The sequence below is a fragment of the Terrapene carolina genome, unplaced genomic scaffold, assembly GCF_002925995.2.
Source record: "Terrapene carolina triunguis isolate 2854851 unplaced genomic scaffold, T_m_triunguis-2.0 Scaffold22, whole genome shotgun sequence".
NCBI lineage: Eukaryota > Metazoa > Chordata > Testudines > Emydidae > Terrapene > Terrapene triunguis.
In genome coordinates this window covers 8,566,696-8,587,114 of record NW_020664373.1, presented here as the reverse complement: position 1 = coordinate 8,587,114, position 20,419 = coordinate 8,566,696, and the positions used below count along the sequence as shown (strand labels likewise).

Here is a 20,419-nt window from a genome sequence, read left to right as displayed (position 1 = left end):
ATATTTTGAATAGAACTTTGCTTATTGCAACTCTTTTAATAGCATTTGATAAATTACTCTGTTTGTAGTTTGCAATTCCAGTTTGACTCCGGATGGGGCAAGGCCCAACTCTGGTAATTTCAAGCCAGAAAAATCCCAAATTCTGGCCATAAGAAGTTAGGTTTTTTATTCTTTAGAAATAACCAAACTTCTTGACTCCTCTTTTCTTCTGAAATATCCTGCTTCTCGGATTCTTAAACTTGAGTCATTTCTCTCCCTTTTTTTTGTTTCGCAGTGAAGGGTAGTATGTAAACCTGTTACTCTGCTTGTCTGAACCTAGGACACTTGGGGTCAGGTCACTGGTACTGGGCCTACAAAAGCTACTTAGGCAGCAAGTGGAAACGTAGCTACTAACAAGATGGCATGTTTCACTTTTTTTCTTACAGTAAGGGACTATTGGAACGATCAACTTTTAACATCGCATTAGCCAAATTCAGGGGTGATATTCACTATTCTTCCACTGTAGCTGCCCCAGGCCAGACTGTAGAATGTATCTAAAACAGAGTAGCAAAATATTTGCTTAGTACAAGTCTTGAATCATCATCTGAGACAGTTATGTCTGTCATAGAATTGATCGAAAAATTGCTTGAAGAGGGCTTGAGCCGTCAGCTTATTGTATCTTACTCTCCTGTATTTTGTTCTTTTCCACCAGCTGATCTACATGATGGCTACCACATATAACTATGCTGTTTTGAAGTTTAAGAGTCGGGAAGATTGCTGCACTAAATTCTAAATTGCATAAGCCCAGTAAAGAGCTGCATGTGTAGCCTGAAATACCACTGACACTCTAGACTAAGAGTCTAGCTTTTCAATTTTGTTACAGTAATTTGTAAATAGCTTCAGTAAGCATCGTTTAGCATATCAGATTAATAAAATGACTTATTGTATATGAATTTTGATGTGGATGAGATCTGGCTATTTTCTAAACGTTGAGAGGATTCAGTTACTTTAGTTGTTGCAAATCATTCTCTGAAGACAGGAGTTATTAAATGAAAGACATCCTAACAGTTATCTCTCAAACAAATTTTTAAATGGCAGTGATTATTATTTTTCTCTCTCTTGTGCACTAGTTTCAATAGTAAGAATAAAGCATACATTATAGATGGTGTACAAGGGACCAGGTTGATTAGAATAGTGCCAGTACATAGCTGTTTGACTGACATACAGTACCATGTGTTTACAAATGTATTTTTTTTTAAAAGGCTCCCTATACATTTGCCAGTATTTCCAATGTATGGATGACAGTCACAAGGTACAGCCTATTAGTGAGGCTTCAGGAAACTCTACAAGAATTGAAACTTCAATACTAAATTTTCAAGTAACTGCCAAATCATGCTTTCTCTGGAAAAAGAAAATACCATTCTATAGCGCTGCGTAAAACAATCACTTTCCTTTTTGGACCCCAAACTGACTGTAAGAAACAGCATTTAGGTAACTTTTGTGCTGGTACTGTTTATGAAGTAGTAACTGATTTCTCAGTAGCCAGATCTCAAAATATAAGTTTGACTGTATGGGAAGTGAAACTGTGCATAGACCAACACTGTTGAAAAGGCACAAAAGAATCAAGGTGTTTTCAGATGTAGATTTTTCTTGCATGAAATTTGGTGAAAAGAAGATGGCAAGAGATTTTTACTGTGCAAACTGAAACAATTTCTATATATGCTCAAACTTTACCTGAAAGTAGAAAATGGCATTTTTATAACTTTTTTTTTTTTTTTTTTTTTTTTTAAACTCCCACCACTCAGATTTGTTAACTCAGCCTGCATGTTTTTACTTATAGTTTCGGACTCACATTTCCTTATTTAATTTCCCCATGTTAAAATGTAGCTTTTTATTATTCATAGTAAACAATGTTTACAATTTTAGGCTTCTTTGGGGGGGGTTGAATGGGACGGGAGGGAAATCTCACCAGAATCTTTGCACTACATGTGTTTAAAGAAAAACACCACAAACTTAAGCATCAGTTATCAACTCTAAGCTTCAGAGTATATATTTGCCAAATGCAAAAAGCTGCTTATATTTTTGCTTCCTTTTTTCCTGTGTTGCATTTTAACAGATCAGTAAAACTCTTTAGCTCATTTTTACTACTTCTGCATACTAACACACTCTAGCTAGTTTTTAATAAGCAAACTAGAAGATAAGCATGCAAAATTCTAGAAGTCAATTGAAATGAGCCTCTGTGCTGTTTAATAGCAGAATGCTTATTAATGTAGAATAACTTTTGTTTAATGAACGTCTTAATCTGACTAGCAGCTCGCTTTGCCTCTTGACATGCTCACTAGCCATCATGCTCACCCTTCTCTTCCAGATCCACTTCCTCATGATACTGTCTTCTAACTGGGCCTACTTAAAGGATGCAAGCAAAATGCAAGCTTACCAAGATATCAAAGCAAAAGAAGAGCAGGAGCTTCAAGATATCCAGTCTCGGTCAAAAGAGCAACTCAATTCTTACACATAAAAGTTTGCCAGAGTAATTCAACAGAAGAATTGTGTAGTTCTGACAAATCGTCAAACAGCTGCTCTGCAGTACAGATGTATGTCTACCAAACAATCTAATACAGAAGTGTAAAAACTTCACATTCAAGCTCCTGGAACATGTTCAAAGGGAAACCTTCCAGTGGGTAACCTTCCTTTCTTTAGTACAGATTTAAGAGGTTTCAGGTCCAGCCATTTTAAAAGGCAACACTTTGTAACAAGTGACCAGTCAGTCATCCTTTTGAGACTCTTGGTATTTATTCTTGTGGCCTAAAGCTCATCCACAAAATTGTAGTGGGTGACCCAAAACAGCAAGTAGCAGGAGATTTATGGCCATAAATAATTGCACAGTTATGAGATGTGATAAAACAATTATCCCAGTTCTATACCAAATGAAACTGTGGCTAGCTCATCAGATTTCTCATAGCTCATGTTTATTTACTGATACAATCTCAGCATGTAATAAACCAGCTGATTCATAAAAGGGCAAGTGTCTAACTAAAACCACCTTTTTTATGGGCTGAAGACCAGAAGTCCATTTTCAGAGCCACATCTTTTTCAATAATGCTATAGTGAGCCACTGTCACTCTACTGCACTTACTATCTGCGTAAGCTGGGTGCTGAGTAATTGCTCAGCTGCTCCAAGTTTTAATTATTTTTATTAATTGATGGAATGTAGATGCCTGTCAGGATAATGATCCCCTTCTTTGAAAATAAATGTCAGCTTTGCCTTAATATTTATTTTCTATAAATGTCTTAGCATTTATATAGTAGCAGGAGACCATTATCTGTATTATTAAGCAAAAGGTGTTACCTTATTAAAATGAAACTGATTTGACTATTCCAAATGAGCAGACTAGTGAATTTGCAGAGTTTCACATAAGCTATAAAAAAAATACAGCCATAAAGCAGACCACTGGTCAGCCACCTTTCTCTACTTCGGTGCTTAAGTTTATAGCCAGTGCTTATTCATTTTCTCTTTATAAATCACAAAAAGCAAGTGTGGTGTTCAGCAAAAAATCTGGTGCCGTGTTAAAGTCATTTCCCACAGCAGTCTGCCTTCATTTTGTTTTTTTCAGAAATATTCAGTGATATCTTGAGTATTAGTGATGGGTATAGTTGGTGTTTGTTCTTTACAAAATATATATAAGTATGGGGGGGTAATCAAGTATCAGTCATTTGAAAAAAAATTAAATGGTAAAGTCAAGTTATATTCCCATGTTAAGTTAATGTGTGGTTTGATTAGTTTTGACTGTTGGCTGAATATTAAAATAAAAAGGAAGCACAAATTTCTTTAGTTAAGTCAATATTAAGATGTGGACAGACATTTTTCAAGTATTACCTTACAGTTGAATTTTTTGGTTAAATGCCTAAAAGCCTAATTTGACAGTTTTTAAAAAGGGGGCAAAAAGTGTATGTAGAGCAGATGACAGTGTAGCCTAGTGTTTGTTTTACCTGTTGCATGAAAGAGAAACATTTCTACAGCAATGCAGGTGATGTTCTAGCCCAGTGTTTGCATAAGGGTAATGGAGGCAGTGTCTTAAATCCTAATTCTTTTCTAGTTCGATGTAGCTATTACTGGGAGTTTTCTGAAGTTTTGTTTAAGTAGTCTAATATTTTTATGTAAAGAGCATTAAATTTTGCTATGTATAAATTTTTGTAACCTAACAGTGAATCAATATTTTCTATCAGTGCCAAGGGCTTCCTGTAGCTATATCCAAGTGTTACAATAAATATTTGTAGATAATAGACACACCATTTGTCTATACTTATTTTAAGACTCTTTTTAGACAGTTATAGCTGTACAAACAATGAGAAAGTTACTTTATTTGGATGAATTCTACATCTTACAACTTTTGAATTTATCTCTGATAAGTTCATCCTGAGTAAAATAATTCAATATTTATTGAATATATCACCAGATTGGGGAGAAATGCTACCAGGACTTTGCTTCTAGGTGGCATGCCACAGGCTGTAGATGTTTCCAGTGTGATAATAGCCCACAACTGCTACAGCATTTTAAAGAACAAATTAAAGTCGCATCATGCACCAAAGTGCTTTTCATAAGTTCTTAAAATCAAACTAATACCCTGGGCAGTAAACATATAGGACAGAAGACCATGTGCATGATGTAATTATTTGTCTTCATATTTGGTTCTCGAGCGTTATACAAAATTGGAAATGTCCCTACCTCTCAATGCTCAGCTGCTATCCCAAATCACTGGGCTCTGCTGTGAAGTTACCTGTAAATATCCTCTTGAGCTAAATATTAATTTACTAAAAAAAGTTAGTTAAAGCAGAGAAATGACATTTCTTTCCTTCAATTTGCTTTTTTTAAAGGGATACAAACTTTTAAGTATGGCCAACTTGACTTCCCAATAGTGACTGTGGCTGAATGAAGAATCAGTCAATGTTAATTATTACACATCTCATGCACTCAGTTTTACAGAAAGAGATTGCTAACCCTGCAACCACCTGAGAGTCAAGCTAGGGTTTTCTCCTTGTTACACGTTATCAGTAACCATGGCCCAAATCAAGTACACTACTAGTTGCACCTTCACTATACCTACTGTATAGTACAGTGGTTCTCAAACTTATTTGATTATGCCCCCTTTCTTTGTGGCTGTAGTAGTTTACACCTCCTGCCACACAAGTACATATACGGATCGATGCAGCGGCAGTGCTTCACTTCAGTCAGTTTCAGCTTCTTTTTCTTCACTTGAAGTATTATGTTTCTGTTGCAGGAGTGAGCCAACAAGCCATTGTAATAAGAGCAAAAGCAAAACTGTGATTGTGGTCCATGCTTATAATTTAATCCATTTGCTATGATGTGGTGTGTGCATTTATGTAAAGTTTATACACAGTTGTTGCCATCTGAACAGAAATGCACAGCACTAACTGAGGACCTGATCGATCTGGAGAAGTCAGCTTTGCTAGTTATTTATTGCTGGTGGTAAAATGTGCAACGAAAGGGGTCCCCCCCCCCCAAAATCTCATTCTTTCTCCCCCAGAATACATTCCCTGCTCCCTAGTTTGAGAACCTCTGGAGTAGTACATATTGCTGCTTTAAAATATTTACCCACAAACCAAATAGTACTTCCATATTACATTTATTACTAATTAGAAATTCTGTACCTCAATAATGAGAACGTGTCAGAGTACAGGTGACATATTTTATTAAAAAATACCAGCACAGTCTATAAAATGCAAACCTAAAAAAATGTAGAAGATTAAGACAGTTGTGCTTGTACCCTCTCTTATGGAATATTTAAGATACCAGCAGTGAAACAGCATGAAGCTCACCTTTTAAAAAGTGTATTTTTCTTCCCCTGTCTTGCTGCTGCTTTAGAAAAGTACTTAAACAAGTTATCTCCAGTGAAAAACTACACTAATCTAAAGGTGGTCTCAAAGAAATAGTTATCAGGTATCTATCAGAACGCATTAAAAATTTTAATCATAATTGACATATCTGAGCCCTTGTGTTGCAGATAGTCTTCTTGACATGCCATTTGTGAAACCAGCAATATAAGCATGCTGGAAAAGACAACTCACTTTCAAATCTACTTACTTTGAATTTTCATTTTTATCATTTAGTCTTTAAAACTCTTCTCTTAAGGCAGGATGGTATTTTTTAAAAGCCACCTAATTTACCTGAAAAAATGTTGAACTGCTTTACATCCTAATAGAATAGGCACCTTTGCTTTTCAGTCACAGCTTTTTCATGAGTACGAAAACAAACACTTTCTGATCAACAGGCTGCAGTGACTCCTAGAATATTTTGTAAAGATATGGGAAAGCTTAAAACACAAAGGTTAGGCCGTGTGCTTATGATTTTAGCAGCTATTAGTACTACCAGTCCATAGTAGATTCATCTAAAATTACTCATTTGGGATAATGTCTTTGTAAAAGGCTTCTAATTTTTTTAATATGAACATGTTAAACTTTAATTCTGATCCCCAGCTGAAACCATTGTGCATGAAAATATTCAGTTCTTGTGGTGTAGTGACTGTTTACATAACTTCACACCATCCTCCATTGTGCTGGTCATTAGGAGATAGTAGCTGCTATTCACCAGAAGTCTTCATCCGGTTCTCCATGAGAGACGCCTGCAGCACTAAATGTGGGATGGAAGGGGAAAGGAATTATGAATTGGTTCTGAAGCAGTCTTCTACCTGAAATTTACTCATACTTCTAAATATCTTCCCTTCCTACTAGAAAGTTCCAGTTGCCTGAGATTTAAGAAGGGACAACCTCCTTAGGGTAACCAGATGTCCCGATTTTATAGGAACAGTCCCAATTTTTGGATCTTTTTCTTATATAGGCCCCTATTACCCCCCACCCTCATCCTGATTTTTCACATTTACTGTCTGGTCACTAAACCTCCTACCTCTGGCTTTACAAATTAGCCTTTCAAATTACAGTGACATAGTCAATAGTCCCAGGCAGCAAGTGGATTCTTGAAAATTAATACCAGTGTCTGAGCATAAGCTTCTGACACAATGAAATCATCCTATCAAAAAATAAGAGGGTACCTATTTGTGAATCATAGAATAGCAGGGTTGGAAGTCCAACCCCCTGCTCAAAGCAGGACCTATCCCAAACTAAATCATCCCAGCCAGGGCTTTGTCAAGCCTGACCTTAAAAACCTCTGAGGAAGGAGATTCCACCACCTCCCTAGGTAACGCATTCCAGTGCTTCACCACCCTCCTAGTGAAAAAGTTTTCCCTAATATCCAACCTAAACCTCATGCACTGCAACTTCAGACCATTACTCCTTGTTCTGTCACCTGCTACCATTGAGAACAGTCTAGATCCATCCTCTTTGGAACCCCCTTTCAGGTAGTTGAAAGCAGCTATCAAATCCCCCCTCATTCTTCTCTTCTGCAGTCTAACCGATCTCAGTTCCTTCAGCGTCTCCTCATAAGTCATGTGCTCCAGCCCCCTAATCATTTTTGAAGCCCTCCACTGGACTCTTTCCAATTTTTCCACATCCTTACTGTAGTGTGGGGCCCAAAACTGGACACAGTACTCCAGATGAGGCCTCGCCAATGTCGAATAGAGGGGAATGATCATGTCCTTCGATCTGCTGGCAATGCCCCTACTTATATAGCCCAAAATGCCGTTAGCCTTCTTGGCAACAAGGGCACACTGTCGACTCATATCCAGCTTCTCGTCCACTGTAATTCCTAGGTCCTTTTCTGCAGAACTGCTGCCTAACCCATTCAGTCCCTCGTCTGTAGCAGAGCATGGGATTCTTCCGTCCTAAGTGCAGGACTCTGCACTTGTCCTTGTTGAACCTCATCAGATTTCTTTTGGCCCAATCCTCTAATTTGTCTAGGTCCCTCTGTATCTTATCCCTACCCTCCAATGTATCTACCACTCCTCCCAGTTTAGTGTCATTTGCAAACTTGCTGAGGGTGCAATTCATGCCATCCTCCAGATCATTAATGAAGACATTGAATAAAACCAGCCCCGGGACTGACCCTTGGGGCACTCCGCTTGATACCAGCTGCCAACTAGACACGGAGCCATTGATCACTACCCAAATGCAGATAGATAATACACTGTTTTTGTTAGATGGGAATCCCTTATTGTCACCATTCATGCACAACCTTACGTAACACAGTGTTCAGCATGTGAGAGGGGAGAAATATAAACTGCCTACGCTATGCGCTAGAGATGTAATTACCTTTGCTAGTCTACACATGCTTGCACTAGCTCTCATTGACCAATACGAGTATAAATAGTGTAGCTGCAGAAGCCTGGGTAGTGGCACCGGAGGTTGGGCTGGGCAGGGCAGGGTATTTACCCACCGGTTTCAGATGGGTTTCTATGGGGTATGGCTCAGCTGTGCCTCCGCTGCCGAAGAGAGCTAGCACAAGCAGGGGAAGTCACACCACTACCTTGTAGTGTAAACACAGGCACAGTAAGGAAGACACACTTTAGTTACAACTTACAAATTTAAATTATGCAATAAATGTTTATCTACTTGAGTAAATGTATCTTATTAAACCATTCAAACTTCTACTGAAACACTCCAGCTACATCTGCTGTTTTTTGTCTGTACCAGGGTTACTCTAACTTCCAATGATTTCAATGGAAAGACCATCATCATAGGTGAAGCGCAGAAGCATTAGCAGGAAAAGCATTAAAATACCCTCTAGTTTTAGCTAAGAATATAACAACCAATCATTGGGAAGCAGGGATAGTTCAAGATTTACTTAAACAATTAGCTCTTTATGTAAAAATTCAGACAAGCCAATCCACTCGAGCATAACATTGCACCACTTCTATTTGCAATTTAAAAAAATAAAAAAATAAAACCCACAGATCTAATAGATGGAATGAAAAAATGGGCTTTGTGGGATGGCTTAGGGACCTGTGTAATGGGATAAGGAATCTTTTACATCATTGGCTCAGAGCTGACGCAAGTGAGTTTTTATTCTCCAACAACTCTTTCCTGGTCTACCTGAAATAAATTGTTAATCACAATCCAGTGCCAGAATGAGCAAATATATACATAACCAAACCTATTCTGCCAATTTGGCACTCATTTGTTGGCCTTGCAGAGATGTTAGGCAATAAGAGTGTCATTAACACACAGGAATTCTCTCAAGCTCTGGGCAATGTGGAGGTTGTGCTGCTGCTGTCCCATCAATGAAGGGCTAATCAGCAGGGCTGTTGACCTATCTCCCTTGAATGTAGTTGCTTAACATCATTGTAAATGAGGGTGTTTACACATGCTGTAATAATTTCTTCACCCAAGAGAAGAGGGCTGCATTTTTCTAAGGAAAATTAAAGAAAAAACTAGTCTTCTTTACTTAAAAGGATACCTAACTTCAGCGTATTGCTTCTGATCTACTTGTTTAGGAGAAAGGTTTGTCTGAAAGTTATGTATGAATTTCATTTTAAAAGGCAGACATGTTGACTATAAATCAAACCACAACTATCACATTAATAAAATGAGTCACATTTTCAAGTAACTGAAATACCATTTCTGTGACTCCTTAGCAATTAATAATACCTCAGCTTTAAATAATAATTGTATCCAGCCTGACCTGTCATCTTTTTCACTAGACAGAAGTTTCTCTATCAGTGATACTTCTTCCGCTTCCTCTTTTTTGGAGCTCTGGCAGACAAGAGAAAAGCATTAAATTTGGTTCTTTGGCCTAACTTTACAAACATCATAGTACTATTGTAGCATATGATCTTACAGAGAGCTTAAGCACATAGCATTTGTTGACAACAATAGCTTATCAATCTATGTAGTTTTATGCACACCATGACTTTTTAAATAATGTCTTATAGAAGAGCAAGCACATTGCCAGCAATATGGTATTACATCCCAAAAGTAATGATGTTTGGGGATACAAAATGTGAACCACTTCTGAACAGAAACTTATAAAATAATTTTATTACACAAGAAATTCCATTTTTGATGACAATCCACTCACTGGAATGCTTCAATGGAATTTTTTTTCAATCACATAGTTACTTGTTCTCTCAGGGCTAAATGTTTAATTTTTGACATCCATTCATCTGGAAGCTATTTCACACCTGCAATTTTTGTGCACTCTCATTTACATGTATAAATGATAGCAGTGACAGAGGCAAACCCAATTTCTGCAGAAATGGGTTTTGGAAGTATAAATTCTATCGTGTGTGTTATGTACATTATGCATACTGACTAGTGAACGTGCAAGAGGAGGTCCCTTTAAAAATTAGGCCCTCAGTTTTAACTATCCTGTTTACATACAACATTTTGAAACCATTAATTTCTAACTACATTAAATACACATATTCTATTGTTCTGTGTTACTGTTTGACATGATGCAATATAGCTGGGCACAGCCTTATATAAGAAACGTAATCTTGCCGTTCCCACATGACCTAGGCAAAACTCCTTGGGAAGACAGATCTCCAACAGTGAACAGACCAACTATATTACAAACCTGCTCCTCTTCTCACAATTTGTTACTCTAACTTTCACACTGAAAATGAAGAAGACCAAATTGAGCTGACAGTATTCTCCACCTCATGATCTATGGATACATTGTAATTCAGACAAAACATTGTCCTCTAGAGTCACACTTTGAAATCACCCTTTTACTGCCTACAGGTTTTGGTATATCACCTTGTTTGTCAGCTCCTGCTCTCTGCTCTGCTGTATCAGTTTCATGTATTTTTCTAGTGGATTAGGATGAGGGTCACACAAATTGTCTTTAGCGTCAGGATTACTGATTTCTGAGTCTTCCACTTCACGGTCTGTCTTTTTTGTTTCTTCTTCACTTTTCAACGAATCTTGGATCAACTTCTAAAAAACACAACAAAGCAATACACTTAAAACTGACCAGCCAGTTCAAAAATATTTCAATCAGGTTTTAACTCAATATGTTTATATATGAAGTTCTGTACATTGCTAGTCTAATCTAGTAATCTGTGCTCCAGTCTGAATGGAGTGTTTAATGTGACATGTACCATATTCACTCACACTTTTGGGATGGGCCAGATCATGCAGTCCTTGCTCAGGCAAAGTCCCATTGTAGTCAACGGGAGTTTTACTTAAGTAGAGACTGAGAGACTGGGTATTAGGTATCACATTATTTTTTCATTCAGTTTGTTCCAATCTGGGAGCCAATTTAGAAAACAGTCTCTAGCTTTGGCTTAGAATAAACCAAACCCTGTCCATGTTGAAACCAATGCCACACAATAGTATCACATATTAACATGAATTACTGGACAGCAAGCTTTTAATCTGGGGGGAAATTTTGGAAACAATAAAGTTTAGTTATTATGTAGCTACAGAAATGAGAGTAAATCCAAGATAAACTATTCTATGTTAAATTCACATAGAAAAAACAATGTAGGAAGTCATCTAGGATTGCTATGTGGTTTATTTAGTTCAAATTATATGGTATAACAAAGTTGCATTCCTGTCAGAAATTAAAATATTACATCACCATTTCTTCATTCAGTTTTTCTAGTTCTCTTTCCTCCCTTTCCAGTGCTTCCTGCCTTTCTCTTTGCCTTCTTTCTTCTCTTTCTCTCCTTTCTTCTTCCCATTTTTTCTCATTCTCTTCTCTTTTCTGTTCTTCAGACTGGCTTTGATCAACCACTGCTGAGACAAAATTATTTCTGTGCCATTTGACATACACAGTGCTGTAATTAAGATTTGCAAGTGGTGGCTATTGAAATAAAGCATGACATGCAGCTTGGTAATACAGTGAGTGAATTGGTAGTCCCAGTTGGGAAAGACGGAAAACAGACAAACAATTAAGCAGCAAATTGATTATGTAACCGTTTCTGTGTGGCACCTATAATAAACCTAAAAAACCTGGATGTGTAGTTTACACATGTACCATATTGTTAATTTGAGCTAATTTAGCAGGCAATTTGTTTTCAATTAGTAGGTCTTCTTATCTTACTGGTTACACAGTGAAACTAAGACTGAAGCCGAAGAGATAGGACAGTTTTATGATAAAAGCAGAGGAGAGGGAGTCAGGAGACCTGTGCATAATTCCCACCTGTGCCACAAACTTCCAGAGTGACCTTGGGCAAGTTATTTAAGCCAAGTTTTTCAAATCTGGATGCCTAACCTAAAGTAGATGAAATCCATATTTACAGTAGGCTTCTAAATAAGTGGCCTGACTTAGAAGTGGTAAACACACACAGCTCCCACTGAGGTCAATATAGATTTAGAGATGCCCTAGTTTCGGTTCTAAGTAGGAAAATGTTAACCTGAGCCTCTCTGTGCCTCAATTTCCTGATCTGTAAAATGGAGATGATACTACTTGTCTTCCTCATAAGGATGCTGCAAGGTTTAATTCTTTAGTATTTGTAAAGTGGATACAAGAGGTTACAAAAATACAAAGTATTATAAAACAGTTATTTAGGAAAAACTATCACAGCACATAAATCTAGTTAAATCTGTGGAGTTTAAATGCTAAGACCATTTATTTCTATAAAGTAATAATTTGTTACATGCACAAAATACCAGAAGCTATTTGAAGCTAGAAAGCCTTCTGCCCACAGCAACACCTTTGGGTAAGACTCATACCAAGCAAGCTGTTCCAGACCATTATATATAGCTGTACTGAAGCATTGGAGAAATTAAGCATGCTGCATTTAAATCATCTTTGTCTATCTATCTCTGAGGGTTTTATATTGACACCCTTTACAATAGTGATTATATACTCAGCGAATTGGTATGCAAGACAATCAGCAAATGCAAACACACATTAAGGGAAACGCTGAAGAAAGCTTCTCCCTAAAGAAGCAAAGATCATGAAATTAATACTGAGGCCAAAAAAAATGAAGTCTCTTCAGAAGCCAAAAAGCAAGCTTAAAAGATTAAATTAAAACAAAGTTAACAGAAGTACTGGTGAAAATCATCATTCTACAGTAAGTCAAGAATTAACAAACAAAGATGTATTCCTTCTTCTTTAGTACCTAAACACTAGCTTTGAGAAAAGTTTTCAACCACTTCAATACAGGAAACTACAAAATGCTAATTTTTGTTTGCTTTTTGTTTTAATGCATTTGCCATCTAAAAAGGGTATTCACATTTGTTTCTGAGCTGAAAACTCACTTAAATCCTGCTGTGAAGTGGCTGTTGCTGGCATAGCGTTTGTGACATTGCTCCCATTGACGCTGTCCCCAGATGGATGTGACACATCACTTTCGAGCTGCTCTGGAATGTCCCCTTGATCTGGAGAAGAAGTTTGAACAATGGCCTCATTATTCTGTAATTATAATAGTGGGGCAAAGGAATGGACACAAAGTGTGGGAATGGCTGGAGTGAGAATACATAAATTTAAGCCATTAATTAAGCACTCTCCCCTCCAAACTCAACCATTTAACTGAAAATTAAGAACTATCAAGTAGGCTGCATTTGCTACTTTAATTATAATCATGGCATTGTTTGGCTTTGAAAACTAGTTGTAACACGTGTTTACTAAAGCTACTGGCACAACTGAAATCAATGTATACTTGTGAGATAAAAGATTTTTTAAAATCTTATTTGATCCATAAATAAATATAGCCACAAACTGTAAAAAAAACAAGTGGTTTCCTTCACATACTCTCTCTCTATACACACACACACACACACACCCCGCTCACAAAAAACAACATTAAAAGCACTCAGAAGTTAGGAAATGCCAGAATGCCTGTTCAACCTTAATTAGTCACACTTGTGTGTAATGCATTATGAGATAGTCTTTAATTACACGATCACATACTATTTTGTCCACAAGACCCACCTCATTCAGGATGAATGGTGTTCACTTAATGAGCAACTATTCAATATGTTGTTTTCTCCTCACTGTTCAATGTATGGCCCCAGGCCTTATTTACTACACACTACTCAAACCCTGCTCTGAAGACAGAAGTATTTATTTCCTCATTGGCTTCTCAATGGTGCTCATTCCTATAGTATCTGAATGTTTCACAAATAATAATGAATTCATTTTCACAAGACCATTGTCAGGTAAAGGGGTGCTATCCCCATTTTACAGATGGGAAACTGAGGCACAGACAGATTAAAGTCAGAAGTATCCACTAATTTTGGGTGCCCAATTTGAGACACCTAGGTCATTAGATTTTCATGGAACTTAGCATTATATCGCTTTTTATATGTTCCAAGCACAGCTCTCATTGACTTCAGTTGCAAATGTGTGTTCAGCACTTCTGCAAGTCAGATCCAAATGTCTCAAGTAAGGTAGCCAGAAAAAGATGAACATAAACCAAACTTTTGACAGGGAGTCACTTAAGTGACTTGCTCTCTTATTTGTCAGTATCACATAGGAACTCTGGAATTCAACTGCCTTAATCACATGACCTTCTTTTCTTTTCCTACAATCACCTGCCTCATTCACTACATACCTTCCAACTACTGCAACAAATGAGGCAGAGGTCCGACACACAACAGTCTTCTTTGCTACACAACCTTGATCTATCCACAGAGCAGATCTATCTGGTGCACTGAATGAGACAGGCATCTTGTGGAAAAAATAGAATGTAATTACATAATTAAAGACTGTCTCATAATGCATACACACAAGGGGACAATTTTCCAAAAACTTTTCCTCCTGAAGCACACATCTCGCACGGAAAATTCCTTCCAAAATAGTTACAGTTTAGCAAAGTTATAAGCAACTGAAAACAAGATCTTATAGTGGGAAGTCTCAGGCAACCTTAGTAATAGGTATTCATAGATTCTGAGGCCAGAGTGGACCATTGTGACCACCCAGTCTAATCTCCTGTATAACACAGGCCCTAGAACTTCCCCCAAAATAATTCCTAAAGCATATCTTTAGAAAAACTTCCAATCTTGATTCACCAGCCTCGTGTATAATGACGCACAAATCTCATTCTTGTTCATGTAGATCAGATAACCCATCATATGATTAACATACTCAAAAGCAACTGTTTTATTTTTTTGGTTTTCTTTTAAATTAGTTTTAAATGATAACTTTGATTAATACTAAAGATATGGCTACCGAAACACAGATATTACTTATTTTGTAGTCATTATCAACAATCATCATCAATATGTTGTTTTGTATACCCCATGCTTGAAACAGCAGAATTTCATGTGTGCAGACTGGCAAAAGCAATGACGAAATAGCAAAACCATTTCTAATATTCTATGAGCAGAAAACAGTATTAACGAAAAGGTCTTTAAATAATCGAAGTCTAAAATGTCCATATACATATAAACTATGCATATAAATGTATCAGAGTTCATATATTTGTATAATCATAAAACACACTGCAAGAAGTATCAATGTCGTTCTTCGGTTACTATATCTTGGATCCAGCTTCTAAAAATCAGTCATCCACACAGAAACAGAGAACTAGAACATCAACAGTATGTATTCACCAAACTAAGACACTAACTAGTACAGCAAGAATGATCTTTATTTGCAGCCAAAAAGCAACACCACTATTTAGAAAATAAAAAAAAATTATCTTGCGCTGTGTGTATCTTCATTCTTACAAGTGGGTGGAGAGTGCTAGAGAGGTTTTTATTGCTATGAGTTTGGAATAATTGTGCTGTCATGGTAATTATCTACATCAATGATGGAACCCATTTTAGGATGGACTGGCAGATGGGTGTTTCCTGTCTCCTGATGTCGCCTGGCACCATGTGCTGATATAGTTGCTACATCCTCCTTTTTCTCTCTCCATTTTTGCTCTTCTCCTTTTGTCTTAATCCTTCAGTATTTAGTTCCCCACTTTCTGTATTTCCCCCTTTTCCTTTTTTATTCTTTTTTGCTTTTTATATGCTATGGAGAAGGTACGAGGTTAACTTGAAATTGTATGATATGAGATGTTATCAGATAAGTGTTAAGCAAAATTGCATGATGGGGTATGTTACAGGACAAAGAGACCACATGCTGTTGGGTGCACAGAGGTTTGGACTCCTAGTGGAAGCTCCTCCCAGATTGCTTGTTTGGAATTGGGGGGTGAGGGAAGGCGGGGACGTGTTAATTCGAAAGGTTGTTTTTTTGGGAGAGAGGGAGCAGGATCACAGAGGGGGATGCAAAGGTAGATTTTGATCAGGAAGGGAAACACTGCCAGGCTCTTGTAAGATTAGTCTTTCCCTAGTACAGTGGTCCTCAAACTTTTTATACGCGCCCCACCCCCCTTAACTGTAATTGAATCTGTCCACACACATACACACACTGGAGCCAGGGCCAGAACATGGTTAGGAGCCACGGTCGGGGTCAAGGGTTGGGAGCCGGGTCCAGGAGCAGGAGTGGAGCTGCAGACGGACGTGCGGCTGGGAGCGGGCCTAAGGCGCAGCAGAGCTGGGGGCAGAGCAGGGCTGGGTGGCGTTCTCGCCACATCCCCCACGGGGGCTGGACCAACACCTGCCACGTTCCCCTGAACTCTGCGCTCCCCTAGGGGCATGCGCCCCAAAGTTTGGGGACCACTGCCCTAATGGAGTAAGAAGTACAAGGGTTACTGAACACTATTATTACGTTTAATCTGGTTAAATAGAAGCTTAGTGGTTTTTCAAACCCAGAAGTCAGAGGTGTCGTCAGTTTGGAGAGATCTGCAGGGCCCTCAAAACGAAGTTAGGAAAAGCAGCCAGGACTGCCTGATATTTATTGGCAAGTGTCCTGAGAGGAAGTTTACAGGGGTAAAATGACTGTACTAGTGCCACAGAGAAATCAATAATGAACAAGGGGTGTGCCCATGCAAGGGCAGGTCAGGGCATATGCTTTTCATGTTTCTTCTCTTTCTGCTCCCTTCCTCCTTTCTGATAGCGCTGGTTTTCTTCCACTCACATGCCAATGGAGGTGTTCACTGGTACACCCAACACAGCACTGAGTGTCAGTACAGTTAATTTAGAACCCAGCTCTAGGTACAAATATCTTAAATTATCCCTTCTGTTCATATGCATCACTAATTGGATGATGAGGCATTTAGCTAATTCTATATAGGCACGACACCTGCTTTTCCTAGTTACTCATAGCACCCAGTCTGTTCTCAAATCCAGTAAAATAAAGGAAAAAAAATAAGTGAATTAGAATCAGTTCCTAAAAGTATCTACTGTAAAATTAAGTAATTTAATAATTTAAATGAATAAATGTCATATCCTAATTGTATGAGCAGAAATACCTAGTGTAGAAGTATTTCAACTAATGCAAGCTGCAGTAAAATAATCTACAGTAACTCCTCGCTTAACGTTATAGTTATGTTCCTGAAAAATCCTACTTTAAGCGAAATGATGTTAAGTGAATCCAATTTCCCCGTAAGAATTAATGTAAATGGGGGGGGGGGGGTTAGGTTCCAGGGAAATTTTTTTCGCCAGACAAAATACTATTTTTTTTTATGTGTATATATATATACACACACACACACACACAAGTTTTAAACAAACAATTTAATACTGTACACAGCAATGATGATTGTGAAGCTTGGTTGAGGTGGTGGAATCAGAGGGTGGGATATTTCCCAGGGAATGCCTTACTGCTAAATGCTGAACTAGCACTCGGCTGAGCCCTCAAGGTTAACACATTGTTGTTAATGTAGCCTCACACTCTACAAGGCAGCACGAATGGAGGGAAGGGAAACAGCATGGCAGACAGAGACACACACCGTGTATGTGAGAGAGAGAGAGAGACGCGCATTGTCCCTTTAAGTATGCTGACCCCACTCTAAGTACATTGCCTTTTTAAGTAGATCAGCAAGTTGAGACAGCAGCTGCTGCCAGCAAGCTCCCTCCATCCTGAGCCCTGTCATGTCCCCCCCCCCATGCTCTGTGGAGATAAGGTACAGGAGCGGGGGGCAGGAGCAGGGGGAGGGGGACACCATGACATTAGCACCCCTCTTTCCCCCCCTCTGCACAGCAAGCAGGAGGTTCCCAGAAGCAGCTCCAAGGCAGAGGGCAGGAGCAGCACATGGCAGTGGGGGGAGGGACAGCTGAACTGCCCGGCAATTGACAGCCTGCTGGGTGGCTGCAGCACAGGTAACTTAGAGGAGCTGATGAGGGCTGCCGGTCCACCCTGGTTCCAAGCCCCCACCAGCTAGTTCCAATGGGCTACTCTTTCTGCAAGCAGTGGACAAAGCAGGCAGCTGCCAAACAACGTTATAAGGGAGCATTGCACAACTTTAAACGAGCATGTTCTCTAATTGATCAGCAGTGTAACAATGAAACAATATTAACTGGGACGACTAAGTCAGGAGTTACTGTATTTAAAAATTGTAAAAAGAAAACTAAATGGAATGAATTAAAACTGATGACTAAAATAACTAATACTAAGGGGAAAATCCACAGAACAGTCACCCACTTCATCAACTCATCACTGAACATAGCCAGCATGTCTGCCATTGTAAACAGAGCAACCTTAGAGATGTTTTATTTAGAGTTTAATACTGTGTTGATACCTAGGAAAACAAGTAGGGAACTGTTACCTTTGCGCATGAATTGAGACAGTGTGACACCTGGAGCTAATGCTGATCTCTGCATCCATATCTTTGAGAAGTATTCTACCTTTAACTGGTGGTCCTTCTCCCTCCATTTCTTTCTATTTGTCAACAGTGAGTTTAATTTGCTACCCAATCATGCAGCTTTAATAACAGTTTTCTCCAGTCTTTATTAACCTAAACAACTGTGTTATCTGCAAATTCTGATACCTCAATATTCACCTTCTTCTCCACACACAAACATTGTGTCACTGTAGTTAAGGTTGCACAGTTCTACTTGCATAATATTTTAACAATAATAATAATAATATCTAAAAAGCTTAAACTGAAATCTCTGACATAACCTAAACTGTGGTCTTGTAACTTCTCCATCATAATGTATTAAACAACATTTGTTTCTAATATGGATCCCTCAGGCACCCCCTGCTAACCCTTTGCTAATTTTAGGTTGAAAAGAATGGTTAACCTTAAGGAAAAAAACAAGAACTTCTACTCTTTCAATTTACTAAGTAACTGTCTGAAAAAAACACACTAAAGCTTACATTTAAGAGAAGAATCATGTTCTTCAAGGTCCTCATATGCTAGCTTCTCTGGCTTTGAAGAGTCATTGAAGTCCTGATTATCAGCTTGCTGTTCACGAAGACTGAAAGTGGGGAGGAAAGAGAACATGAATTAAAAGGTTTAATAACCAAAACGTCAAGTACATCAGCAGTTAAAGATATGACAATAGTCTGTAGTACCCAAGAGTAGCTATGGACTAAGAAAACTGTAAAACCACATACGCAAACTAACGTATAAGTCAGAATTTACAGGATATGGAATTTAAATACAGTAACCTAATCCTGACCACCGTCAGGTATGAATGCAAGGCTCAGCTCTTGGATAAGACCTTTCCCATCAGTCTCTCCCCAAAACATAGCCACAATTGGGAAGAGTGAAATACATATAAAAAGAAAGATATACTATGAAATTGAGTTAAAAACAGGAAGAGAAAACAAAAAACAAGAAAGAAGGCAAAAAGGATCACACATACAATGAGAAGAGAGATTAAGAATTATGCCCTTTTAACCACACTCAGTTTTGTAGTTTAATTTGTGTCCAGTGCTTTGATGCCATGATAGTCTGTTAGATTAGATAGCCTTTCATCCCTGAAACTACATTTTACAATCCTTCTTTGGCCCTATGGAAAATGAGTTTAGTGGTCTCTTTCTAACTGCTTCTGGGGATCTGTCTATAACAGTATCAAGTATAATACAGCCAGTGTAACACAGCTAGCAATCTCTTATCCAGAAAGTAGAAAGAGACCTGCAGGTCACAAATGAGATGCCCTGTAGCACTATGTACAGAAGCTTGTCAGCACCTGGCTGTATTAGTCTTTCACTATAAGCATAAACATATAAAATATTTATGAAAAGTCTAAGCAATAAGTTTTTTATGGGGTGAGGATAAAGAGGAGGATACATAAAATGTACAGGCTCTAAGAGATAGCCTTAATTAATGTAAATTGAAGCCTAAGGGAAAAATACTCCTAGCGGTGTTGGTTCTGCCATTTCAGAAGAGAGGCTCAATGCACAGAAAACCCCCGTAAATTACACACACCATCTACTGCGGTCAAATATAAGTGGTATTTCTAGAACTATATCATCTAGATAATGTATAATCAGTATATAATCTATATTAAATGGTTTTGAATCTCTCCTTTAGAGAAATTTTTGTCTGTTGGGTATATATTATTTATCTAGTGTACAAGGACACATGCCACTCTGTATAATATTGCTAGTGTTATATCCTGTAGAAGTGTTAGGAAGGCATGGAATTCAATGGGACAGAATTAGTAAACAAAAGTAAGAGAGGTTTGTCTCATTAAGGCAATTATCTGCATGAATCTCAAATGTTTTTCACAAGCCATTTTGTCACAGCAATGTTGATGAATATGGACTGTATCCAGTATCAACAACATTCCATAA

At 38.1% G+C, this 20,419-nt stretch overlaps 2 protein-coding genes across 6 annotated transcripts in view; one reads left to right on the top strand and one right to left on the bottom strand.

Moving 5' to 3' along the window:
* Positions 1-3,201, top strand: part of LOC112117525 (neuronal membrane glycoprotein M6-b) — a 130,832-nt gene extending 127,631 nt beyond the window's left edge. For 3 of the 5 annotated variants that reach the window (XM_024215494.3, XM_024215491.3, XM_024215493.3), the window contains one exon: positions 2,348-3,201. In XM_024215494.3, coding sequence (XP_024071262.1) covers positions 2,348-2,497 — 150 coding nt within the window. In that variant the 3' untranslated portion in view covers positions 2,498-3,201. Of the gene's footprint in view, positions 1-691; positions 1,758-2,347 lie in introns of those variants that run through there. The other 2 variants (XM_024215492.3, XM_024215495.3) reach the window with 1 other exon arrangement.
* Positions 3,202-6,229: 3,028 nt separating this feature from the next.
* Positions 6,230-20,419, bottom strand: part of LOC112117524 (oral-facial-digital syndrome 1 protein) — a 61,116-nt gene continuing 46,926 nt past the window's right edge. Inside the window, exons 18-23 of the mRNA XM_024215487.3 lie at positions 18,995-19,095; positions 13,102-13,221; positions 11,474-11,631; positions 10,648-10,827; positions 9,572-9,642; positions 6,230-6,628 (exon numbers count right to left, since the gene is read on the bottom strand). Of these exons, the coding sequence (XP_024071255.1) occupies positions 6,583-6,628; positions 9,572-9,642; positions 10,648-10,827; positions 11,474-11,631; positions 13,102-13,221; positions 18,995-19,095 (676 nt within the window). The 3' untranslated portion in view covers positions 6,230-6,582. The remainder of the gene's footprint in view (positions 6,629-9,571; positions 9,643-10,647; positions 10,828-11,473; positions 11,632-13,101; positions 13,222-18,994; positions 19,096-20,419) is intronic.